At 33.5% G+C, this 27,569-nt stretch overlaps 1 protein-coding gene across 5 annotated transcripts in view; it reads left to right on the forward strand.

Annotated features, from left to right (window-relative positions):
• ARID4B (AT-rich interaction domain 4B) overlaps nucleotides 1-27,569 on the forward strand; it is a 100,580-nt gene that overhangs the window by 54,360 nt on the left and 18,651 nt on the right. For 4 of the 5 annotated variants that reach the window (XR_015744309.1, XM_087937339.1, XM_087937348.1 and 1 more), the window contains exons 11-19: nucleotides 335-484; nucleotides 1,238-1,306; nucleotides 2,292-2,386; nucleotides 8,005-8,102; nucleotides 8,700-8,952; nucleotides 12,835-12,977; nucleotides 23,300-23,542; nucleotides 25,902-25,986; nucleotides 26,886-27,072. Coding sequence is in view for 4 of the 5 variants with exons in the window: in XM_087937339.1 (XP_087793465.1) it covers nucleotides 335-484; nucleotides 1,238-1,306; nucleotides 2,292-2,386; nucleotides 8,005-8,102; nucleotides 8,700-8,952; nucleotides 12,835-12,977; nucleotides 23,300-23,542; nucleotides 25,902-25,986; nucleotides 26,886-27,072 (1,323 nt within the window). In the remaining variant the exon portion in view is untranslated. The remainder of the gene's footprint in view (nucleotides 1-334; nucleotides 485-1,237; nucleotides 1,307-2,291; nucleotides 2,387-8,004; nucleotides 8,103-8,699; nucleotides 8,953-12,834; nucleotides 12,978-23,299; nucleotides 23,543-25,901; nucleotides 25,987-26,885; nucleotides 27,073-27,569) is intronic. The other variant, XM_087937328.1, reaches the window with a different exon arrangement.

The following is a 27,569-nucleotide window of genomic DNA, read 5'->3' on the forward strand; positions in this document are numbered from 1 at the left end:
AAGGGATATTTTCATGGTACAAAGTATTTCTTCAGGTACTTGAGTCCCTGTGACCATTTAGAATTTTGCTCAACATAATGAGGACATTGTTTTTGAATAGAAAAAACTCTGACTTAAGTAACTATGGGTAAAAACTTGCAAGCAAACTAGGAAATGGAAAACAAGTCAAACCAAGACATACAATTATATCTGCCTTGTTTAGAAAGCCTTTAATTTTTTTTCAGTTGGGACATTAAGCTATTGGTAAACATTTTTAAAATTTGTTCATTCACACTTTGTTCATTTTAAGTCTTTGGTAGGTCCATCCATTCTAATAAAATTAATTTATTTACAGCTTTTGATCAGGCCTTAGAATTCTGTAAAAATAGAACTGTTCCAAGTAATTGGAAGACTGAGTTGAAAGAAGAAAGTTCTAGTAGTGAGGCGGAAGAAGAGGATGAAGATGAAAAGGACAAAGAAGATAATAGCAGTGAAGAAGAGGCAAGTATAATCTCATAGTATAATAAGTTTGTATTACATGCATGTGCCAAAATTTGTATTTGTTAATCTTGCTAGTCATTTCTGTCAAGCTTCGTATAAGCAGTAGTGAAAATCAGTATTTGATCAAAGTGAACTTTAGGGAAATTTCTGTCACTTTGGAAAACTATACCTGGATGCTTTATTCAGAAATAATAGCTTGAATAATAGAAGGAGTATGTAAATATGAAGCTAATGAAGTCATTGTTGCAATCATAGTTGTGGGTTGAGGTCTTGAAGCATCAGCAAATGTTTATCAGATTGAAATCCACAATAAACCATATTGTTTTTTAAAGGAGAAAATTTTATTCCCAGTTTACAGCTTTAATCAAATAACATACAACAGATTAAATTGCATTTAGTCAGATGTAATTGTACCAAAGTGTTTATTTTCGCACTCTAAAGTTTCAGTCCTGTAGAAGCTTTCCTAGAAGTAATCCCAAGAAAGCAGTACTAATTTCTCACCAGAACTTCATAAGATTGTAATTTTTGTATGTAATAAATTTTCTATATTTCCTTACAGTGGAACTCTCCAAATATTTTAAAATAAAATAGATTTGGAAAAAGAATATTAGTTTAAAGATAAAAAATAATATTGAACGTTAGAGTAAAATATTATAATGTCCTATAATAGTATGATGATGATATTTTATTTCCTTGTTGTTGGTTTTTGAGATAGCAAGCTATGTTAATTTTTTTCTTTATTTATTCCATTAGGAAGAAATAGAGCCCTTTCCTGAAGAAAGAGAGAACTTTCTGCAACAACTCTATAAATTCATGGAAGATAGAGGTGAACATTTCATTAGGTTTACTGTACAGCTTGTTTAATTGTATGAGAATTTAATATAGTTATGAATCACATTGCTTTTCATTCCTGGTAGTTGAGTGTGTTCCTTTTTTAAGATTTGCATTCTTAGTTAATAAATTGTATACATAGGAATCAAAGGTAATTACAAATATTTTAGTATGTAGTGTTACAAGGTGTTACAAAGTGTTACAATTTAAAAAAATAATTTAAAAGGTTACATATTTTTAAAAAACCCTCTCAAATGTATTTATATAATATCTGCAACGCTTCTAGGTTATCAAAACCACCAAGCGTGTCCCACCAAGCAGTACTGCCACTTGTCAAGTGACTTTTCCCCAATTGTTGCAGTCCTAAGCAGGCAACTAAAATGGATTATCCTTGCTAGTTCCTATATTTGGCAAATAAAGAATTATGGGGGCAGGAAGGAAAATCATCCATGGAATTCTAATTTCTTCCTCCTCTGAGGTCTTCCCATGATCCAGATCAGATGGGAAGTTGGCAAGCATATTGTAGGACAAATATGGATTCTCTAGTTATTTGCCAAATGCACATTAGCAAACATAGGATGTTAGCCAAAATGTCCAGTAACATGACTTTGTGTTAGTTTTGCAAATATTTTTTATCATAAAGTTTCCTAATAAGTGCTGCTAAATTCTATTTTGTTCTGACTACCTCTGGACCTCATAAGTACAAGCTTCTCTAATTAGTTGGAGAATTATTTTATTATAAATATTGTTATATAGCTTAATTGGGAAGACAAAGCTTTAGTTGAATTCTCTACACATTTATTTGGAATAAGTAGCACCAAACATGGTTGTGATTATTTTTGGTTAAATAAGCACAAAATATATGTTACATAATTTTTGTGTGAGACTAAAGTTCTAAATTGATTTATTTTCAGTAACATTAATATGAAGAATTCTCACCACGCTCTAGCACTTAATGCAAAATTTAATTTGTTTCATAGGGACTCCTATTAATAAACGACCTGTCCTTGGATATAGAAATTTGAATCTCTTCAAATTATTCAGACTTGTTCATAAACTTGGAGGATTTGATAACGTAAGTACTATGAACTATGGGAAAAAGAAAAATAACAATCTAAAAAAACTATAGTAGTGTTACTTTATACAACTACAAAAAGTTGTATAGAAGATGAGAACACAACTTTTAAATGCAGTTGTGTATATTTGTTTTTCTTATGGAAAGAATGTAACACAATATTTGAATAACATTTTCTCCACTTGTGCTGTATATACCACAAAAATGTCATTAAACAAATACTTACAAAATGAAATCCTTTTTATACATAAAAGAAGTTCTAGCACTAGAAGAATAACATCTAAAGGGGCATTAAAGTACAAAGATATTTATAGAGCAAAGTTGTGGCTTATAGAATATTGGCTGATTGTATTTTGTGCTTTTTGCAATCATAACAATTCCTTAGAATTTGGTTGCTTTTATATTTTGTTGCACAGTCAGATGTTTAGACTGGATTTGGCATTTTTATCTACCTATCAAGTCATTCCCAAAGATCGGGGATAGGCAAATATTGTTTAATGGTATTAAAGGTATCGTTAAGGATGAAAGCTGGTCCAAGTAAAACTGCCTTTTGCAATTGACTGGTGGCGAGTCTGTCAATGCCAGTAGCACTGAAGTGATGCTCCATTTGTTTGGAATTGTTTACAAGGTGTTTATTCATTGACAGTACTATTGGTACTATCTTTGCTGTTTTTTGTGACGTATTACATTTTCGAAAATGTGAAATTCCAGCCAGTTCTTTGGCTGGTGTTGGCCTTCATATGCATTGAGTTATTCCCTAGAAACTAGGATATTGTAATATATTGGAATAGTAGTGACCTTTTGCAATTGATAGGTGGAAATTTTGTCAATGTGCATATTTGCTAAATGCTGATAATTACTTGGACTGCTTCATGATTTTTCTACCTATATTCTACAGTAATACATTTATTGCCAGTAGTTGTTTTTAAACATTTGATGATCCAACTATATGGTAATGAATTAAATATCTTTTTATAATCGATCTAAACCTATGTAAATTTACTTTTTGAGTTTTGAAATTCTCCAGGACCATTTTATCAATCAGAAGATGATCTTTTGTTTTTTTATTTCCTTTCTGTTCTACTGAAAAATTGTTATTTTCTTCTAAATCTTGAATACCTGCTAGTAATATAAATACTGTAAGCAAACATGTTGTTGGCCTGTAGTTTCCTGTGTTGTCTCTTTTGCTGATTTTTTTTTTAGAATCAGCTAGTTTTGTCAATTATTAGAAGTTGCTGATCTTTCCTTTATGTAATACTTCATTAAGATGTTTAGCTATAATTGGATGCAAGGTAGTCAGTTCTTTGAGGCAATAGATGACTAGATGGTCCACTGCTTCAGCTTATTTGCAGAGGCTGCTTTTATTGTTGTTATTATTACAAATATTTCAACAATAACCTTTATTTTATTTGCCAATATCAACAATTGACATTGTACGGTAGTGAATTATTATGCATAATGTAATTTATGATAATAGCAGTTAATTGATACTTCCTTAAAAATATTAAATAAAATTTTTATAGAATTGCAATCTAATGTACAGGTAGTCCTTGACTTATGACCATAATTGAGCCCAACATTTTCCTGGCTGAGCAAGGCAATTGTTAAGTGAGTTTTGCCCCATTTTACTTTTTGCCACAGTTGTTAAACAAATCACTGCAGATCTTAAATGAATCATCATTAAGCAAATCTGGCTTTCCCCATTGATTTTACCTGTTGAAAGCAGGCTGCGAAGTTTACATATGATGATCACATAACCTCACTACCCTGCAACTTATAAATTCATGCTGGTTGCCAAGCCTCCATATTTTGGTTATGGCTGTAAGTATGTTGCAACTGTCATAAGTGTGAAAACTGGTTATAAGTCAACTTTTTCAGTATCATCGTAACTTTCAACGGTCACTAAACAAATTGTTGTAAGTCGAGGACTAGTTGTATACCATTTACTGGAAAAATAGTTACTGTGCTTGTGGCTGTACATTATTAAATTTTATAAAAAAGTGAGAAAATCAAGAAATTGCAAAATTTAAGTTATCTTATGATTTAGATTTTAGTTTTGATAGCTTCATGTTTCTGTTGAGGAGGTGAGACTTGCTCATGTACCTAAAATAATAACCAGCAAATATAGAGTAGATTAAATGTAAGATTCTTAAAGAGTGTGATTAGTTTATTGGATATAATGCTAACATCACAATTTGCAAAATAGGGCTTGCATGGATTAATTTAAAGCAGTAAAATGATTACTAAGTGGGATTTAAAATGGCAGCTCCAATGATAATTAGCAGCTAAAATGTATTCAGTATTAATAAATTCATTAATTTAAAAATGAATCTGAAATTAAGAGTTACATATTCTTACTTATAACAGTGAAAACCTATTTTACATCCTACAAAATCAGAATTTATTTTAATTATGTATAAAATAAATGCTTGAAATAAATCTTAATTCAGGGATGCCAATTCATTGATTAATTTATATGTAATTTAAAATGGAATCTAGTAATCACTTAGATATAACATATTCTTTGATAAGGTAAGAATATTGTTCCATTGATAGGAAGGAAAGCCTTTGTTTAAATTGTGATGAATGGAAATAACAGCCAGTAAAATTATATGTGTCTTCTTGAAACATCTAGCATGCCTTTAGGCAAAAATGTCTAATAACTTCTATTCTGGTTTTTGTATGTTTTGGAGAAAGAAAGGTTAATAAGAGGGAAATGTTTGCTTTGCAGTTCATGTCATAGCTTCATAGATAATTTGTAAATCCAGCTTTCAAAAAACAGGAATGATATATAAAAGGGAAGTAGTCATTTAATATAATTGCTTTAATTGGCCTTTGTTATAAATATTATTATAATTAAAGCTGTTGAATCATTAATGACAAAGCTAAAAAAACTAAAATTATTTAACTTTCATGTAATATTTGAGGAACAAGCAAGATTATGCAAATGAATTCACATGTATCTAACTTTGGCTAAAAATAAAAAAAGTTTGCTTTTGGTCAGTCTCATCAATCTGTTCTGCTTTCTACTGGCACACTGTTCCTGTGTAATATAGACATCAGTGGATTCTAGTAATATACCTCATTAAACTACACTGCTCAAAACATAAAGGGAACACAAAAATAAGACATCCTAGATCTGAATGAATGAAATATTCTTATTAAATACTTTGTTCATTACATAGTTGAATGTGCCGACAACAAAATCACACAAAAATTATCAATGGAAATCAAATTTAGCAACCCATGGAGATCTGGATTTGGAGTTACACTCAAAATTAAAGTGGAAAAAAACACTACAGGCTGATCCAACTTTGATGTAATGTCCTTAAAACAAGTAAAAATGAGGCTCAGTAGTGTGTGTGGCCTCCACGTGCCTGTATGACCTCCCTACAATGCCTGGGCATACTCCTGATGAGGTGGCGGATGGTCTCCTGAGGGATCTCTTCCCACATCTGGACTAAAGCATCCCCCAACTCCTGGACAGTCTGAGGTGCAACGTGGCGTTGGTGGATGGAGCGAGACATGATGTCCCAGATGTGCTCAATTGGATTCAGGTCTGGGGAACGGGTGAGCCAGTCCATAGCAACAATGCCTTCGTCTTGCAGGGACTGCTTACACACTCCAGCCGCATGAGGTCTAGAATTGTCTTGCCTTAGGAGGAACCCAGGGCCAACCGCACCAGCATATGGTCTCATGAGGGGTCTGAAGATCTCATCTTGGTACCTAATGGCAGTCAGGCTACCTCTGGCGAGCACATGGAGGGCTGTCCAGAGGGTGGCCCCCTAAAGAAATGCCACCCTACACCATTACTGACCCACTGCCAAACCGGTCACGCTGGAGGATGTTGCAGGCAGCAGAACATTCTCCACAGCGTCTCCAGACCCTGTCACGTCTGTCACATGTGCTCAGTGTGAACCAGTGTGAACCTTCATCTGTGAAGAGCACAGGGCGCCAGTGGCGAATTTGCCAATCTTGGTGTTCTCTGGCAAATGCCAAACGTCCTGCATGGTGTTGGGCTGTAAGCACAACCCCCACCTGTGGACATCGGGCCCTCTTACCACCCTCATGGAGTCTGTTTCTGACTGTTTGAGCAGCCACGTGTACATTTGTGGCCCGCTGGAGGTCATTTTGCAGGGCTCTGGCAGTGCTCCTCCTGTCCCTCCTTGCACAAAGGCAGAGGTAGCGGTCCTGTTGCTGGGTTGTTGCCCTCCCACGTTCTCCACGTCTCCTGATGTACTGGCCTGTCTCCTGGTAGCACCTCCATGCTCTGGACACTATGCTGACAGACACAACAAACCTTCTTGCCACAGCTCGCATTGATGTGCCATCCTGGATGAGCTGTACTACCTGAGCCACTTGTGTGGGTTGTAGACTCCGTCTCATGCTACCACTAGAGTGACAGCACTGCCAGCATTCAAAAGTGACCAAACCATCAGCCAGAAAGCATAGGAACTGAGAAGTGGTCTGTCACCACCTGCAGAACCACTCCTTAATTGGGGATGTCTTGCTAACTGCCTATGCTTTCCACCCGTTCCATTTTCTATTCCATTTTCACAACAGCATGTGAAATTGATCGTCAATCAGTGTTGCTACCTAAGTGGACAGTTTGATTTCACAGAAGTATGATTGACTTGGAGTTACATTGTGTTGTTTAAGTGTTCCCTTTATTTTTTTGAGCAGTGTATATAGCTTAGGCCACTTTTCTTTTATTCCAAGTCACTTAGTATTTATTTGGGTAATGTGTCATCTGCCACAGGAAATGGATTAAAAAATGGATAATCCTAGTTTCCTAATTAATTTAAAGCATTTATACTGCTGCTCATATTAAACCAAACTCCGAGTGGTTCACAATGCTAAAATAAAAGCTGAAAAAATATGTATGAACAATAAAAACATAACAAAATAAAGAACAAGACCTGTCACTATAGCTAAACTTTCCCTTGCTGCCCAACAAATTTGTTCCTTGCCAGTTTCATCCTATCGCAGCACTTTGGGAGAAAGGACTTAAATCTTAAGTGATTTTCAGAAAGTTAAAAATATGGGGGCTGCTGGACTCCAGGGGGAAGGGTGTTCTAACGGGCAGAGGCTAATATGGAAAAGCACACTCATGTGATGGCAACATTTAAGGGATGGGACCAGGAGCATGCCTACCCTATCCGATCTGGTAGGCCGAGCAGATGTCTTCAGAGAGAGGGAGTCAAATTAATAAATTGCCCTTTATTCAACTTAGATGTACAATTTTTTGATATAGTAGACAATATAGGTAGTGCAGTTAAATCCTTTCCCTTATAAACTTGTTTCATCCTTTCCCCCTCTATTCTAGATCATTTCTAGAATAGGGCAGTTCTTATGTGGGTAGCTACTCAAGAAGTGAAGGGAAAGGAACTATTCCATCATATGTCCTTATATTTGTGCATATATTATACCTCTCAACTGTATCTCTAGTGAACAGACTTGGGCAGGTGAAAATAAATTTATATCAAAGCAATAAGAAGATACTTGTTTACATCAAATTTTTACTTGAAATTTCAGACCTTGTAGAATGAGTTATTTTAATCATCAGGGTGTTACTTATTTAAGCTTCAACAAAAGGCTATTCTTATTATATTTTATAGATTGAAAGTGGAGCTGTCTGGAAGCAAGTATATCAGGACCTTGGTATCCCTGTCTTGAATTCTGCTGCTGGATATAATGTTAAATGTGCTTATAAAAAGTAAGTAATTAATTTTTCAGTTTGGCACTCAAAAATGAATTTCTTTATCATCTAAAAGTACATTCACTTGTACAGGTAGTCCTCAACTTACTGTCATTCATTTAGTGACCATTTGAAATTACAACAGCACTAAAAAAAGTGACATGCCCATTTTTCACACTTTATGACGATTGCAGCACCCCCATGGTCACATGATCAAAATTCAGACTTGGCAATTTGCATATATTTATGACACTTGCAATATGCCAGGTTCATGGGATCACCTTTTCAACTTTCTGATAAGCAGTCAATGAAAAAGGAAAGGTCATAAAATGGAGCAAAACTCACTTAGCAACTGTCTTGCTTAGCAACAGAAATTTTGGGCTTAATTGTGGTCATAAATTGAGGATTACCTGTTTTTGTTCTAAAGCTGTTCTAAACATTTGCATGCTTTCAGTCTTTTACTAATCTCAGTCTTCCATCCTTAAGCCATTTATCTGGAGGTTTTGTGAATCATTTCTAAACTACTGTAATTTAACTAATGAATTCATATCATCAAAATGTAACTGTAAAGCAAACTAATGCAAACTGATTTTGCTTCTTGCTGTCATTTTTTAGATATCTCTATGGCTTTGAAGAATACTGCACATCAGCTAATGTTGAATTTAAAATGGCCCTGCCAGAGAAAACACCAAGCAAACCCAGTAAGGAGCATGAACAAGAGGTGAAAAAGCAGGAAGAAGTTGAACTAAATATAAAAGAAACAAAGGTGAAAAATGAAGAAAATGATGTTGAAATAACAGCAGTGAACAAACAAGTCATACTAACTGAGAATGAAAATGAAAAGAAAGAAAATGATAAAACTTCTTTGGTAAGGGCTCCTCTCCCCCCCTCCCCCAGTCCAATTTTAGTGCACAAACTATTTTTATTAAGCATCTCAGGGAACGAATGGCATTTGCAGGGTTAACAGAGCTTCAACTTATTTTGGACAAAATAGATCTTTGGAGGATTTATTAGTGAAAATATTTGCACTTCTAAATAAATATTAGCTTTTAAGGGAAACACTTTTATAAGGCCAAATCACAGGTTATTTGTGCCTTTATCAGCTTACCAATTCTTTTAAAATGTTATTTAGGACCTTTTGGATTCATACTATCTGTACAAATTATATGCATGTGCTATATTTAAATATGGATAGATTTGCATCATTTATATCTAATTAGTGTTGTACTTTTTAGATAGTGTGGTATCATAGATTGTAACATTTTTTCTGTTCAAAGTTTAAAAAAGGGGAAAGTAAACATGCAGTTTTTAAATTAGAAAATTAACTTCATTAATCTAATCTTGCAGTTGTTATTTATGTTTAACAAGACAAATATTAATCACAGCATGGTGTTACTGTGTAATCAACAACTAATGTATCATACTAATGATACTTACAGTACAAGTGAAGGATAATTATATCCATATTAGCTAGTTATTTTCTAGAACAAGAACATGTTTTTCTTTTGTATTCTTCACACTGGAAGAGAAGTGTAGGAATCATTCCAGAAAAAAACATTAAATCCTTATATAAGTGAAATATTTTAGGGAGACATTTAAAACTACTATTAGAGTTACCATACAAGTTAATTCTATTGGTGGAAAGTGAAATTTCAGTTAGTATATAAAGGCCTAGTTGTCTGGTGATGAAGCAATGGGGGAAAAGTCAGGAAAAATAACACTATTTTCAGAGGCCCAAATGATCTTTTGAGATCTAGTTTGGTACGGTATTAAAACACCAGACTAGAAACTACGAGTTCTGAGCCTCCCTTGGACATGAGAGCCAGATGGGTGACTTTGGGCCAGTCATTCTTTCCCAGTTCAACCAACGTCACCGGAGAAAAATGGGAGTATTAAATATGTTTGTCATCTTCAGTTACATATTTTAAAAGGCAGGGTAAATAATAAAACTAATGCCAGCTGGATGACTTTGGCCCAATCATTCAGCCTTAGAAAAGAAGGCAGTGGCAACCTGCTTCTGAAAATCTTACCAAGAGAACTGTATGAAATTGTCCTGGCGCTTGGCAGCAAATCGAGACTGACTGGAAGGGACAAAAGACAAAGACAGACTTTAGACAGACTTCAGTGACCTGAGGAGTCCTTGGTGCTCTCTGAGCTTGTTTTTCTTGCAGATATTTCATTACCCAAACTAGGTAACATCAGCAGTGCTAGTAAGGAGTGCTGTTTGCGGTTAGTTTATATTGGGGTTGCTTGCCTTGTCAGTCTTGGTGGTCTAAGAGAGCACCAAGGACCCCCCATGTCAAACCTGAGCTACAAATATTCTCCTTTATTAGTAATTCAGTGATGGTTGAGTGATGCTATAAAGACTGTAAAAACCAATAAAGTGGGAATGATCTGAGTCAGATATTTTACAACTGTATAATGAAATGTTATTGCATTCATTATTTCAATCTGAGATACCTTCAAACAGCTGATGATGATAATGAATTTGTTGCTACATTAATATTGGGGTAGAATAAGCTGTATTCGATTTTGAAGATGATCATCAGTGATGTTATCCTGTTTGAGTTCAGTGACGTTATAAACAATTACAATAACTGAAAATGAACATATATTCATTTTAACTGATTTAACTTACAGGTGGTTCTTGTTTAATGATCACTGATTCAGCACATACTTGAACTTAAAATGGTGCTGAACGAATTGTAGTTACAATCAGATCTCATACTTACAGCTATGTCCCACAGTCATGTGATTGTCACTTGCAACCTACCCTGCTGGCTTCCCACAACCAAAGTCAGTGAGGAAGCCAGCAAGAAGTTGCAGTCACTTGAGGTCTTTGCTTAACAACCTACAAAATCCTTGCTTAACAACAGCAACTGTGATTTTTAAGAACTGCTGTTGCCAAGTAGTGCACTTACATGTTTTTTCTCTTCATGGCCACTTCACTTAACAATGGAATTTCCTGTCTTAATTAGTGCCATTAAACAAGAACCATCTGTATAGGAATGCTTTCTTTAAAGCAATACTTTCATTAAAAATAAGGGGAGAAGTTAGCATTTAAGACTGAGATATATATTATTTTCTATTCGAAAGAATTGCTATAATTAACTTGAAGATTCTGAATTTTCTCTATTCCATTTGGATTTGAATGGGGTAGCAATTGAGTAGTAGTTTGTTTAATGTTCATTCAGAAGACATTATTGACATCAAAGCTTTTGCCTTTGAAGATTAGACATTGCCTAGGAGGAGTGCCTACCTGCCTGCCTTTTACTAATCTTTTCTTTTCAATAAAAGTAATCTTCTTTTCATGTTTTCTACTGTAAAGAGAGAAGGATAACCTCTGGATACAGTCATTGCTAATGAAGGATCAATTAGTTTTATAAAAGGACTTTCTTATTTTTCAGGCAATTTTAATTTTGTCAAGCTTGCCATCTTGGGGTAAAGGTTGCTGAAAAATATATAGAAACATACATGAGTGTAATTGCAACACTCATAAGAAAATAACCTTGCAATCAATTCTCATATTTATGACCTTTTTTATGTCTCTCTCTTTTAGTCACATGTTCACCATTACAATCCGGCAGTATTGTCCTATGCCTGACCTGTATATCTCCCCACCCCACCCCAAGCATAGGGATTGCTTAAACAAGCTATCTCTTCCTGAGCTGCTTTTGTTCGCAGAACAGCACATCCCTGAAAAGTGCTAATCACAAGTTAACAAGCTCAAGTCTTTGACCTTAATTAGAGTTGAACCCCTACCTTGCTGCCTGACACTGACAAAACCCTTATCAGTTTCTCATTGAAGGCTTTTTTGCCCTGTGTGTTCCCTGCTAAGAGCAATGAGTGCACTAGGCAAACAGCTGGTGCTACCACATTCCTTTCAATGCATACTCCCTAACACGTGCCTGCTTAGTCACTTGTAATCCCAATGAATGTAAATACAAACATCAATTCTCTTGCTAATTATCCAGGTGCTGGGATAAGCATTCCAAAGGGGAGCAGAGTGAGGGAAAGGGGCTATTTGTCTATTGATCTGCACTTCCTGCCATTTAGGTCACTCAGCTGTTTTGAGTTCTATCCTGATGCTATAAAGCAAATGAAAATTGAAGTAAAATCATAAGCACAATCACGTGATTTTTTCTCAGTGATTGTTTAGTTTAATGACCAAATAGTCTATTCCAGGGGTCTCCAACCTTAGCAACTTTAAGACTTGTGGACTTCAACTCCCAGAATTCCTCAACCAGCAAGTCTTACAGTTGCTAAGGTTGGACACCCCTGGTCTATTCCAATTGTGTAGCTCTTCTTATGATAGACTTCCATTCTATTTCTTGCTTGAGGTCATGTACATCATCCTCTCTTAAAGATGCTGGGCAGGGCACCAATTTGTAAGCAAAGTTATTTCTAAGCATGTGCAGTTTTTCATACCTGAAAATCAGTTTACTAATAATCATTCTGCAACTCTGATTCATTAATCCCAAGGTTTTTCCTTGTCTATGTATCAGCAACAAATGATTCATAAGCATATCCACACCACACCTTTCTTTGCAACAGAACATGAAAATGGACCCCTACAGTGAATAGTAAGGATTGCTGGTTTTTGGACATTAGTTGAAAATGTTAATTGATTGCTGGTTTTTGGACTTAGTTGAAAAAATGGCTGGTACAAAGACAGTCCATTTAATAATTAACGGTTTCTTTAATTGTGAATGATAGCAATGTTCCTCTTTCATATAAAACATGTTTTCAGGAGCCTCCAAATGACCAGGAGAAAGAGTTAAGAATAACTATAACAAATGATGAAGCCAATGTGGAATGTAAAGAAGACACAGAATGTAAAAATCTGGAAAATCAGAACTCCATTCCAGAAACTGAAGAGAGAGAGATATCAAAGTAAGATTCATTTATTTTCTTAAAATTCTATGAAAGGAGCACGGTTTTTTAAAAGCAAACTTTAACAAGATGTAATTTTTTAAAACATGTGGAAGGGTAGATATCACATTTCTTATCATCATTCTGCCTTACTTAGAAATTTTTGTTGGATATAATTTGTCTGGATATCCAGTTTATTTGCATCAGTGTTGCAAATGAATTTTTATTCTGTTTTTTGATTAACAGAAATTATGTAGGTATTAAGGAGATTGTTGAAGCATTTGCTGAAGTAGTTCTGCTCATTCTTCCACTCCTCACTCATTGTGTTTGATAGTCAGTATTTGACAGAATGAATGAATCACTTGGAAATGAACAGTATCCGTGATTTTGCTGTCATTTGCTAGAGTAGGAAGTCTAGATAAATTTATCTTTCAGGCATTTAGATTTAGAGGAGGAAAGGCCTCCCAGAACTAATGTGTAGGAGTTTTTCTGTTCAAATTTTATAATGTATTACTAATAAGTCAAGTGAGTTAATTTCTTAGTTAACTGCACTAACTGCCTTATTGAGAATTGCTATTACCTTTTCATAATTAAATGTTTCCAGTGATTTTGTTGGTGGAGTTTTGAAACTAGATTGTGACAAAAACCTGCTAAGAAAGTAGGGAGGTTAAGTAAAAGGAGCCTTTTAGAAAATGTAGGGAAGCACTGTAGCTATGGAGTAAACTTGAAAATCGTTTTGGAAAAACTAAATTGCCTTGCCGAATTCATTAGCACATGCCACCTTTGAATGTAAATGTTTTAACAATGTATCTGTAATCCACATTAATGTTGAATACAGTGAAACCTCAACTTATTGAAGTTTGATAGACTTTACATGGCAGTTTATGTCATTAACAAAAAGACATCGTTTAAATGACATACTCTACATGATATAATTTCCATCATTAGCATCACACAAATTTCATCATGTGTGTCATTTCCTGTAATGTTCTCACATAGATGCAAATAAATGTATAATAGATACAAATGATATGATTTGTATAATCTCTAATGTCAGTGTGAAAATGACATCTGATTATATAATTTGTTTAAAGGACATTTGTGAATAATGAATACTACTTCCCACATTAAAATGAAGTTTCACTGTATATTGGTACTTTACAAATAGAAATGTCTCTTACTAACCCAAAACCTGATGTGACTCCCTTATATTTTTAACTGATAAAAATATGATATTGAATTTTAGCTTTTTTAAAAAGTTATTTTACAGCCCTCAAGGTTTCAGAAAATTCTGGACATTACATGTAGAAATGTTGATTCTGGGTTGAGTTTCACTATCATACAAAGATCATATTACCTATGCATGTACAGTAAATATGTTAGTCATGTGATTGAAATATGCAGTGTCATTCTTTTGTTTTAGGATATTGGGGCAAAAGAGCAGCTCCAGAATGTTTATTTTTATGTGTTTGTGTGCAGTGTGTGCATGTATGTGTAGGTGTGTGGGAGAGAGAGATATATATAGTAGAGCAATTTACATTGTCAATGTAGTGTTTATATGATGTTTTAGATGAGAAGATACTGCCTCATAGATCACGTTTACACCTCATGTTAACACAGAAAGCATTAGCGATTTGCAGTTTTCACTCTTTTGTTCTACTTCAGTTCCATAGCTTGCATATATTGTTTGGGCTGTTCAGTGCACTAGGTAACAAAATCTACTGATGCCATTAAACTTAAACCATTTTTTTGTATCTGTGGATGGAACACTGCAAATACTGGGTATAGGAAGATAGTCACAGTTTCCTGTGTGGATGTTTTTTCATCAAAGCTTCATTCTTGTGCTGGTTAATGATCACAATAAAGTCTTTCATCATCAAAATTTATTCAGGTATAGTGTTTGGTAATTAAAAAAAAACAGGTTGAGAACTTCTTACTAACTTGTTACAACATAAAATACAATTGTAAAATTATTGCCATTAGGTTTCTTGCCTTTCAGACTTTTTTATTTAATACTTTCAGAGTATGAAATTTTACATCGTTGTTGCAGCTTTATGAAAATATGTAGGGGAATTCAAAATCAGGCTTAGGCTGAACTACAATAAAAGCTAGCTTCTGAAACTACACAGCTATGAACATTCATTACTGAACCAAAGGTGCTTTTTCAAGAGAGAAGTGGGCTTTCTGGTCCAGTTGCCCCTTAAAAAAGCACCTTTGGGACAACCATGACCTTGATGACCAAGAATCTCCATAGACATTCATTATTGAATTTTGCATAATTCTGCTTGATACAGCATATTATATTACAGCACATAACTACGGCTGTTCAAATTTTATGATTAAATAAAGATATTTAATCTAATGGGATATAAAAGGATCCATTTTAAAGTTATATGATTATCATAGTACAGAATGTTTCAAGATTAAATATACATGGGTATCTATCTATCTATCTATCTATCTATCTATCTATCTATCTATCTATCTTGCAGATTTAGACTTTTAAAATCAGTTTACTAATAATCTGGGTCCATTTCTAATATTCTGCAACTCTGATTCATTAATCCCAAGGTCTTTCCTTGTCTATGTATCAGCAAGTATGTTAATGCACTGTCTGGAACTGTTACCTTTTGATTTATAAATTAGGAAGTTTAGGAAAAGGTGCATAATTTTCTATAAGAAAGAGAGGTTTAGTGATTTAATGTAACATCTCTTAGAAGATATGATAGTTTTTACTAAAACTAACATTGAAATATATCTGTAATTTCAGTTACCTGTAGAAAATGTGTTGGGAATTCATAAAAACAGTATAAATTTTACTATGTGATCTTGTAGTAATTTCTTCGTTCTGGAAATTAATAATAGTATGTTTGCATTGAGGGGATGCATTGAAGTGAAGTTTGTGTTACTTTGTTACAATTAAAATTGTTGAAATTGCAAAGTGTTCTTTACTATTAGTTTTTGAATATTGCCAGCATCTGGAGATGGTGTTATTCTATTCTTTTACTTTGCATGGGCTGTATTTGAAAGGACAGGAAACGTTTAATGTTGTGTGACCAATATTTATTTAAGTCTGTTTTAAGGATTTGTTGTATAATACTAGGTTCCTACAATGATATGCTTGGGAATATTCCTCCCTATTCTTTCTCTCATTTCTAGAAAATAATTACACACTCCCCATTTTAGATTTTAATCCTCATGTTTGTACCAGTGCTAAGTCTAGTTAATACTAGAGCTCACAGATTATGATTTATCATAGTTCAAAGTCAACAAAATAAGGTTACGTTCATTCTTAGCTTGATTAATGAATTAACCTTCCCCTCTCCCCAACACACAGACAAATTAGTGCTAAACCTCTCGGCAATAACCAGGAGGGAAAATGAATAGCCAAGGAACAAGTTTTTTCTGAGTATTTATTAGATGAAATAAAATATGTATTTTAAGTAATTGAACACAAATTTCAATAAATACTCTTGTTTCCAAATGTGAGTCTTATATATTGGCAATTGCTACATTTTGGCCTCTCTTTCTCCTGCCCTTCCAATGAAGTGGGGAGGAACTGTTTTTTCCCCAAGGTAACACAGAGGCCTATACTAGGCATTGCTTCTGCAGTGGCTGTTAACTTCATTATAAGTTTTACAATGAATTATAATTGCTATTAGACAGCCCATGTCCAATTGGATCAGTATTTAAGAGATATTTCTTTATCTAAGAACAGAGAAACAGAATGATCAAGGTTGGACAAAAAAGCTGAGGGACTGGAGCAACTCTTGACTTCCTCCTAGCTTCCCATTTGAGTTTCTTTTCAAGAAGTTGGCAGGGAGCAACTGAACCCCCCCCCCCTCCTTTTCTCCAGAGAATAGGAAGGCAGTGATGGTAGATTTTGACCAACAATAGCAGAAATACTACAATGTACAAGCCAGGCATTCTGCTTCAGTCTCTCTCTATTGAGGTCCTATTATTGAAAGGTATTGGTGTTTTGAGTAGTTCTCACAGTAATTAGTCTTTGTCACATAGTCTTCATTTGATCTTCTCTTTTCCCCTCATTTCTTGTCTCCTCATTCTGTACTTTTCTTTGTGATCCTGGAGAAGTGCAGCCCTTTCATCTTCTGTTTCTTCATTTCTCTTCCTCCTCACTGCATTCTAGTTACATTCAATTTCATCTCTTGACCATGATGTTCCCCGTCTCTTTCCACATGGCATAGTTACGCTGAAAATAATTTAATTTTGTTAACCAAAATGTTGTATGTTGCTTTTCTAACCTCAGAACAACTTAGAATCCGTGCTGATATTTCCACGGAGTTGTAGGAAGTTGTCAGAGACAGTTTAAAAATAGGATCATGTGATCTCCTAGGGGTTACAGCAGGACTGGGAAATTAGGTAATTTCCAGTGGTCAGAGAAGGAGCTGGTCTACACTGAGTTTCGGAGTAGAAAGCAGTTGAAAAGTGAAAAGGGATAGCTAATATATTTGACTGACACCAGAGTTTTAGTACTATATAGATTATGAATCACCCAGAGTTGTTTAAAATGGGCAACCATATAAATCTTTTTTTTTTGTTCAGGTTGTTTAATCAACTACACTTGTTATGTGAACATAATCTGAGTTTAGTAAACAGAGGATGTGTAGATTCCCATTCTGAATCATACCTGGCAAGATGCCAGAGTTATGTTTTGTTGGATTTTGTTTTAATTATAATAAAACACATTGCACATTAAATTATAACTTCTCATTCTCCCTTTCTCCTTCTCTTCTCCTCCTAGGAGATGAATTTATATCCTTATTAATGTAAGGATATAGCATTGCCTTTCCAATTGGTATATTGGGTGTTCATTTTTTCTTCTCTTATCAATGGCATCATATTTTCCTAAAGTCCACATTATCTCTTTTTATTATTATTATTATACTAAAAAACCATACATGCTTCTGAAATGCATTGTAGTACAATTGTGGTTTTGGCCTTAATAATGAAATCAATAACACTTTGCCTTTTATATAATGACTGTACTTTGTCTCTGAAATACAGTAAAAGACTTAGGATTGTGCTGTGATAATTTTCTGTTTGCACTTGTCTTTGGAGAAAGGAACAATATGAATTTAAAGCAAAGTCTCTTTACTTTGCACTTAGAAAAATGTTCTTCATGTTTGTATGGAGTCAAGTCTTGAATTATACCACTTTTTTGTTTTAAATTTTTATAAAGGGTTTTCATGATAGATTTTTAGTTAAATATTTGGAGTCAGAAGAAGAAAAGACCAGCTAACGACAGTATTTTCTGTCTAGCAAGCTGCTGAGTTTATAAAATTATAAGGCTCCATTTGTTAAAATATATTTTGGAAGACAGGTTTATTTGATAATTTCTTAAAACGTTTTTATGGTTTGAGAATTGACAGAATTTAAACTAAAGACAAAGACAGATTTTTTTAAAGGAAGCAAGGGGGTGGGGATTATTGTACTTTTCCATAAGTGGGATATTTAAATGTATTTTTCCTTTGCAAGTGTATGATTTAAAGTCAGCATATCTATAATGAATAACAAATTATTGAAATCAGAATATTTCTAAAATGCAAACTAGTGTTTATTTGCGAAAACATTCAATTTACTTTTTATATTTTGTGACAAAAGTATCTGAGCAGCATAACGTACAGAATAGTCTTCTGATGAGTTATGCTAATTAAGATCACATTGACTTCTACCAGATATTGTTACTGATTATGCTTTGTATGAACTGATGAAACTTTATGGGATACATTTTAAAAAGCCCAAGAAGGGTAGTCCTTTACTAAAATACCCAAAATTCAAATATGTCACTGAATTTACCTCATTATTTTGCAGAACAGCTAAATGCTTCTTTCTTTACTCTTGCACGTGCAAGAGACAAGCTAAATAGTTGATTTTTTATAACGTTGGAATGTTGACTTACTGAGCTTTTGTTGAACTTTGCTGACAGACATACTCTTAGGAGGAATTTGGTGGCAATTGATATTTTTCCTTTTTCAAATAACAGAGTTAACATGTTGGCATATGTGGGAGACCCAAATTCTTATCCACTCGCAGCCATTGAAGTTTATGAGTGGCTAGTGACTCTTTTTCAGACCAAGAGAAAAAATTACTGTTATAGGAAAAAGAAGGTCCTGTGCTATTTTAAGATACAAGTGCATGGTGGATAAAAATTATAAACACTATTGTTATAGGAATCCTTCTAGAATTGATGAAGAATTCCTTTGCACACTTCATTAATACCAATCTTATACAATTATGGTCAAGAAATATGTGTCTTCATTTCCAAACAACATTCTAATATAGTTCCTTTTGTTGCTGCTTACTGGATTCTTTCATTTTCCTATTCTGAAGGTTAAAGTGCCTATTTTCCTTAATATTTTCCTTATTTGCTTCAAATGATTTATATATGGGACCTGTTTACATTCTTATCTTTCTTTGCCATCTTATTGCTACACTGAACTCTGATTCTGATGCTGTAAAGCTCTAAGTCTGTGGTTCACTGCTTTCCAAGTTTACGTTTATCAAAGTTGAAATACAAGAACGTGAGCTTTTACTTGGATGCAGACATGGCAAAATAAGTTTCCTCAAAGCCATACTGGACTTTTCTTCTAAGGACTTCAATCTCAAGGTGTTCAATACTTTGCTTCTTATCTATAATTCAAGATTTTCAATTTGAGGATAGTTTGCTTTGGTCCTCATATTACAGCAATCTATTGAAAAACATGCAACATGTATGTATTCTTAACCATTCAGCTTTTCCTTGAAACGAACATTCTTGATTTCAGTTACATCTTAGTATCTTCCATCTATAATTGCTAATCACTCTTTATCACTCAGTAATAAAAAATGATCTGTGCTTTTACTTTATTAGAAATTGATATATGTTCTCAGGAGATGATGTTGCCTGATGGGACTGTTGGAATTGCTTTTACAATCCATGATTTTGCAAGCTTTTATTTGCAACAAGGAATCTTAGAAATTAATCTTAACAAGAAAAAGATGAGACCATGTAATGTATATTATATTATTTTCTTAATCTATCTACAGAGGGCTGGAGACATATCTTGCAGATTCTAGTTTGGCTTTTCTTCTGGATTCAGCATTTGGAACCAAAGATTTCCATTATAATTTAATGTGGCACAAATAAACTAAAGAGTACTACTTAATACATTCTGCATTCTGTGAATTTGTTTTCATTAACAGAGCTGAGCTCTTAATAACAAAACAACAATTTCTTAGTTTCTCATCCATTTGTCTTTACTTTCATTGCTAGAAACATTTTAATCATTTGTTGTTTTAAATAGTTGGACATAACACAAGAAAAAGAAAAGTACTCAAGTTGGCCAGAATAAAATAAAAATAAAATTCTCTTTTGGCTCAGTATTTTTTATTAGGCCATCACTAGGGCAACATGGTGAACAAAAAAAGGAAGATGTGAGGATAAATAGTGACATAAATACAAGCCCATGGATCCATGTAACTGAATTTTGTGGGAGTGGCCTTTTAAGTACAGTAGCTCTATCAGTTGCTAAGGTTTATGTTATATTCCTAAGTTTTCTAAAAGCTGATAGATAAAAAAGAAACAATGTTTTAAAATGTAAAATTTAGTAGTAATCTAAATCTGATCCATTGTTTCCAATTTATTACAAATCAGCTAGGCATCTACCAGGAAGTAGCTCCAACTCCACTAATTGGGTATTCTCATTTCATACTACCATAATACTAAACTATTGTCATGCTAAAAGGATAGAATTATCAATTAACACAATCTCATTCATCACCATATAGCTTTAGATATTTTAAAATAAGACTTAAAATAAACTGGTGGTATAAATTAGTACAAAGGAAAGAAGGGAAGGGAAGATAAATTCTATATGTTATTTTTAGATATCTTTAATATTCTTTATGAGCCACAGTGACGCAGTGGTTAGAGTGCAGTACTGCAGGCTACTTCTGCTGACTGCCAGCTGCCTGCAATTTGGCAGTTCGAATTTCATCAGGCTCAAGGTTGACTCAGCCTTCCATCCTTCCGAGGTGGGTAAAATGAGGACCCAAATTATTGGGGGCAATATGCAGACTCTGTAAACCGCTTAGAGAGAGCTGTAAAACACTATAAAGCAGTATATAAGTCTTAAGTGCTGTTGCTATTAAGAAAAGTATTTGTGATTTCCGGTGTCCAGTACTGAAAAACACTTAAACTGTTCTGCACACTCAGTGGCAATTTTCTATTTAGTTTTTAAAAATATTTGAACTTTTTATGCTTCCTCCTTTGCCTACATCAGCAAATCAATTTTGCAATGCTGTACTTTTTTATATTGTAGTATGAGAAAAAAGGATTTTCTGTTTAAAAGCATTTTAAATAAAAGGTATTTAAGTGATCCCCAAATATTTTCAGTATTGTTAAAAGAGTCTTCAATAGTACTAAAAATATTAAGGTACAGTTTGATCTCTTTTGGAAGACTTACTTCCAAAAGTTATATTACTTAGAAAGAAATATGTACTAAAATGAACTTTTCTAACATAACTGGTGGGAGAGAACTATTAAATTGCATTAAATTAAAAAGGGGATTTTTGACAAATTAATTACAGTTTACATTATTCATTTCTATTGAGAAAGATTTCTATTATAATTGTAATCTGTTCAACCATGCTTATTTTGGGTTGAGATTTTCTTTAACTTAGTGCTCATTTATTAAAAATAATTGCTTTTAATGCCATGACTTAAATGCATTACTAGAGAAAAATATAGAAAATGAATGTAAAGCAGGGGTGAACTGCAGAAGTAACTAGAAGTAACTAGTTCTCAGTTTGTCATAACTATTACCCAGATTAAGAATCAGGCTAATTTTTTTTTTGTATACAGGTAGTCTTTGATGTACTATTGGTACCAGAATTTCTGCTACACCCAATTTCATGATCTTTTTTGTCATGTTGTTAAGCAGATCACTGTAGTTAAGTGAATCATGCAACATTTAGCAAATCTGGCTTCCCCTCGGCTTTGGTTTGTCAGAAACTGGCTGGGAAGGTTGCAAATGGTGACCACGTGATCTTGCGACATTGCAGCCTTTGTGAAAACATGCCAGTTGTTGAGTGTCTAAATTTTGATCATGTGACTGGGGTGCTGCAATGGTCATAATGTGAGGACTGGTTATAAGTAATTTTTTTTCCGTACTGCTGTCACTTTGGTCACGAAATGAATGGTTGTTAAGTCAAGAACGATCTGTACTGGATAAAATAATGTGACTTCAGCAGAAGCAGGCAAAGTTCACTGCCATCTAGTGTATTCATTTCTGGTCTACCCAATCTACCCAGACCTTAATTTTGAGTTGTTTTCTTTGAGAAAATAAAGCCCTTGTCCAACATTTAATAGGGATGGAAATCTGTAATGAAATATTTCTTAAAAGTCTGAAAACACAATAAAATGCCGTATTGCATTTTAAAGTTTATATTATTTTGAAACTCCCAATAATATTCCTATTGTTTAGAAATATTTTTTCTTTGAGCCTCATAATACTCTGATATACACTCTTGAGGCTTAAGTTACTGCTTCAATTTTGACAAACACTAGTTCAAAACATTTTTTGAAAAATGTGCTGATTTTAAACTAAGATATTAATCACAAATAAATAAATAAAATAGAATAAAATAATCAGATAAACTTTCTAAATAATCGATTACCGATTGAGCCATCATAACAAACTGAAATTATATATTTTATAATATATATATATTTATATTTATATTTATTTGCAGGGGTCTTCAAACTTGTCAGCTTTAAGACTTGTGGACTTCAACTCCCAGAATTCCTCCTCCAGTCATGTTAGCTCACGAATTCTGGGAGTTGAAGTCCACAAGTCTTAAACTTGCCAAGTTTGAGGACCCTTGCTCTAAAGACCAGTCATATGTAAACACACTAAACTGATACAATTTCACGAGAAAGGAAAACATACTTCAGCTAAGAATAATTTATCCCTGTAGCACTGTAACACACATCTTTAGCTTTTAGATAGTAATGAAACATTTTCATTAAATCAAATCATCTTTTAAAATCTTCCGTAAAATGCCTCTTTATATCACTATTCTGATTGTTTGCTGTTTTCTTGTCAGTTGCCAACTCTAATTAAAAATCACTCATCTTTAAAGGATTTCATATATATATATGTATACATATACACATATACAAATGTGTGTATATATAGCTATATCTTTCTATCTATAATATATATGGAATCTACTATTCCTCACTTTCTATGCATTCCCAATATAATCAGTCAGTATACACCATTTGGCACTGAACATTTTTTCAATATTTTTATTAACTGGCATTTTTTAAACCTTTCAAGCGATGTCACCATTAAGGATGAAGATGAAGAAGGAGAAGAAGAGGAGGAGGAAGATGATGATGATGAGGAGGAAGATGACAAAAATGAAGAGGAAGAGTTTGAGTGTTATCCACCAGGCATGAAAGTCCAAGTGCGGTATGGACGAGGGAAAAATCAAAAAATGTATGAAGCTAGTATTAAAGATTCTGATATTGAAGGTGGAGAAGTCCTTTACTTGGTGCACTACTGCGGATGGAATGTGAGGTAATTGAGATTTAGCTAGTGATTACTTCCTTTAAAATACTCTAATCTAAAATACACTTATGTGTTCTAAAACAAATAGAATATTACTGATTTGTGAAGATCATCATACTACTTAAAATTACTTTTATTCTAAGAGCAAAATAGCTTCGTAAGTTACCTGAAAATTTAAAAAAATCTGGTTGAGTCAATCTCCTGCCTCAGTTTTATTTTAATATTGAGCAGTGAAATAGCCATGCGCACATCTTATTCTGCTGTCATGTTAAGTTTAACAAAATATAATTAGTTCTTATTTTTCAAAACCTAAAGTCAAACATTTTAACTTGTGGTAGAAGTGAGATCTCTCTGAGAACCTAGAATCTTTATCTCTATTTTCACCTGGTCAAATTTAGTTTCTTGTTGCGATATATTTCTTAGGAAGATCCGTCTTTATATAGTCTTGTATTTCTATGTCTGAGCATCTTCTCTTTATTCTGGCTTATTGCCATAACTTTAGTGCTTTCGGGGAAACAGTAAATTTGACATTTTTGCCAAAATATTCTTGTCATCTTTTATACCATTAACTAAGTATTTCAATCTATGCAGATCCTGTATTGCTCAATTCTTCATATCTTTCAGACTTTTCTTTTATTGAAATATTCTTTGTAAAGACTTTGTAACTGGCCTTTTATTTCTGGATATTACTAAATCAGCTTCTTATCATCTTGGCTTACCATCTGCATTACTTTTATCAGTAATTTTGTCTAGGAAGACTTAAGAAAGGCCATGCTAAACTCTGTGGGTTTTGGCCGAACATGAGTCATAACTGAAAAACCTTGACATGCTTACATCTTAATTTTTATAACTAAATTGTGCTTGATGAAGTCACCACTAATCAGACAAATAAAAAGCTGGTATTGAAGATCCTGAATGTTAGAATTCTTATTTTTGTTTGCTTTTTTAACTTGTGTCTCACTTAAGTTTCTTTTTAACTTCATGGGATATGTATTTCAGAGAAGTAAAAGAATGGATTTTATGTTATAGAATATGTATTTTCAGGATTCAAGTGTGAATGGAATCCTTCACACTTGAGTGTATATTTTCAGAATGATTCTAACGGATGCTGTTTAGATACCCGTGTTTATAAAGGCTTTTATTATGTTAGCTTCTCTTGAGTATGATCCTGAGATGTTGTATACAGTAGGATATGCATACTTCAAAGGCAAAACAATGTGGTTATAGCAGGATCCAATCTGACTTGTTCATGGGGACCAGAGAGTTAGTCTTCCAAGCTTTCGGACTCGTGCTGGAGTATGTGGTTGCAATTCAGATTTCCCATTGAGGTTGTGTTTCTACCTAGCAAAACTTTTTGTACCACAAACCTTAAATATATACCCTGGACTTTTTACCTTAGATTACAATGATAGAGTAGTGCTTTATTTTGACATGAATCATAGTAAGAGTGTGTGTTTGTATGTGTGTTTATGTGAATGAGATCGCTTTGGTGATTGTATTTCTAACTGCTTGGGTATTTTCCTTTATATTCTTCTTTTGTGATAAAAAATATGCTACTGTAATTCACTGTATTCTGCTTTCTACCAGAATATGTTAAGATCACTATATAGATATCTCACATGATTGCATGTGGCAGATGACTTAGATAAAATAATATGAATTCTGATTAAAAGATTACTTAGTAGTAGTATAACATGCTTATTTCATTAGTCTTTTTTAGCTTGGGAGAAGGGGGGAGGGTGGCTAAGAGAATATGTTAATTCTGATTATGTCAATGCTTATTTGGATTGTGTAATTTGAATTAAATTCTAAATATATGTTGTAGATGGGAGAAAGAATCTAATGACAATTTCTTTAATTTCTATATCAGAACTATTACAAGTCTTATAGGAGTATGGAATCACAGCAAACAAATTATTTGTAATCAAAGTAATAGCTAGAGTTCATATTCTGAAACAGATATTGTAGATAGATTGGATTTTGACTTTGTCTTGCATTCCTCAGTGTTTTCTCTCCTCCATGTCTGCTCTAGAATGTTGGTTGACTGGAATCTCTAAAGCAGATTTCAGATAATGGGTTGAGAAAGGGAACTTCCTCTTGCTTGGTCAAAAGTTTGCTAATTTGACATTGGACTTGCCTCTACAATTTTAATACTGCTAATGCTAATAACATGCTTCATGTCTCTGCTCCATTTTAATAGTAAGCCATCCTGAAATATGTCCAGAATAATAATTGTTGTTATATAATGAACATTAAAAATATATCAAATTGTTAGAGAAGATATGATTTTATATTTTATAAAATGTTTTTGGTAGCCTACATTTAATTATCTCCAAAATGTAAGTGTATGTATTTCAATTCCTTCTAGGTATGATGAATGGATAAAAGCAGACAAGATAGTGAGACCAGCAGACAAAAATGTACCCAAAATAAAGCATCGAAAGAAAATAAAGGTAGATTATTTTAGACTGCTGATGCTAAATATTACCCATTGAAAGAGAAAGGTTGTCATAATGATTTACTATTGATAACACCTGTTCTAATTGGAGGAGGAAGATTTACACAGAAACTTCATTTTCATATTTGCTTATCATTACACCACTCAAAGTAATATATTAGTGTCTTCTGATGATTTGTCTAGAAAGCTGATAATTAACAAATCTGGTTATTGTATTTCAAATTATGTTACCATGTTTATTCAGACCAGTACATTGATAATCATTTGATGAACTACATTATTTCTTTTAATGAGCTTTGTAGTCTGAAGATTTTTCTTCCTATACATAGAAGTCAGTGATGCAAAACAAGGCGATTAAATAACCGTACAAAGAACTAGACCCTATTGAAGACCACATGGTGATCATAATCTATCATACCTACAGAAATAAACATTATGAATAGACTTGAATCAATTTTTAAAAGCCCTCCAATTTGTTCTTCAAAATGAAGAAATTCAAAAATCCTACCCTGCCTATTTGGATAATGATTTTGCCATTGTTCTTCTCAACCATTAAATGTTGCCCTCAAGCTGTTCAAATCTTTTCAGTGATTTACAAGTTATTGAATAGAACTCACCTGTAGACAATAATAATGTGTCTTAAGTTAACAGTTTGAAAAATGGTTACTTAAAATTCTATAAGATGTAGATAGGATAAGAAGTGAAATGGTTCTGTACAACATTAAGGTCTATAAAAGATTTATAAGTATATATTATATCTAAAAACATGTTCAGCATCTCAGATTTACTTTATATAAAGTCTTGCCATTTGATTTTGTTTTGTTCTCAACATCGTTAATTCTGATATAAAATAAATTATATGAGTATATTAATAGAATATTTCTTTTAAACTAGAATAAAGCTGATAAAGATGAGAAATATTCCCCCAAAGCATTTAAATTACGCCGTTCATCGAAACCACCATTTCATGTTGGTATATCGCCTGAGATGGCATCCAAACCAGACAGCGCTGAAGCCAAAACTTCTGAACTAACTCCAAATAAATCTTTAGAGATTATTTCTATCCTTAATGGACTGCAAGGTAAAGAGCACAAAAAAGTATTTCTTTCTGAGAGGAACAAATCCAGGTCTTTGATCTTCATGATGGTCCAAAGGCAGAGCTATTGTGGTTTTTAAGTTGCTCCTATGAGTGGCCATAATTTGAGCAGGATGCAACATCACATAGAGTGTGTTTGGCATACCCAAATTCCCATAAATTTGGCTTCCCATAACATGGGAACCTTCTGAGCGACTTACTCAGGCCTTCTTTGTTTTTTTAAAATTAGATTAAACTTCTCTATAATGTTGACAGAGTTTGGCTTTTGTTTTTTATCTTGTTTAAGAATAAATTTATAGTATTCTATGCCAGTGTATTGTTGTTATCTCCTTTTTTATTTTGTTAGCTTCCTACCATTCTGGATTCATCTGTTCCTGTGTTTATAGTACTAAAAGTATAATTAAAATTATAATTTGTTTGTCTATCAGATGTTCAGCTGATTGAAATGATCTCCATGAAATCCATTTTAGTTGACAAATTAT

The sequence above is a fragment of the Pseudonaja textilis genome, chromosome 1, assembly GCF_049901715.1.
Source record: "Pseudonaja textilis isolate UNSWEBS1 chromosome 1, rPseTex1.2, whole genome shotgun sequence".
Lineage (NCBI taxonomy): Eukaryota > Metazoa > Chordata > Lepidosauria > Squamata > Elapidae > Pseudonaja > Pseudonaja textilis.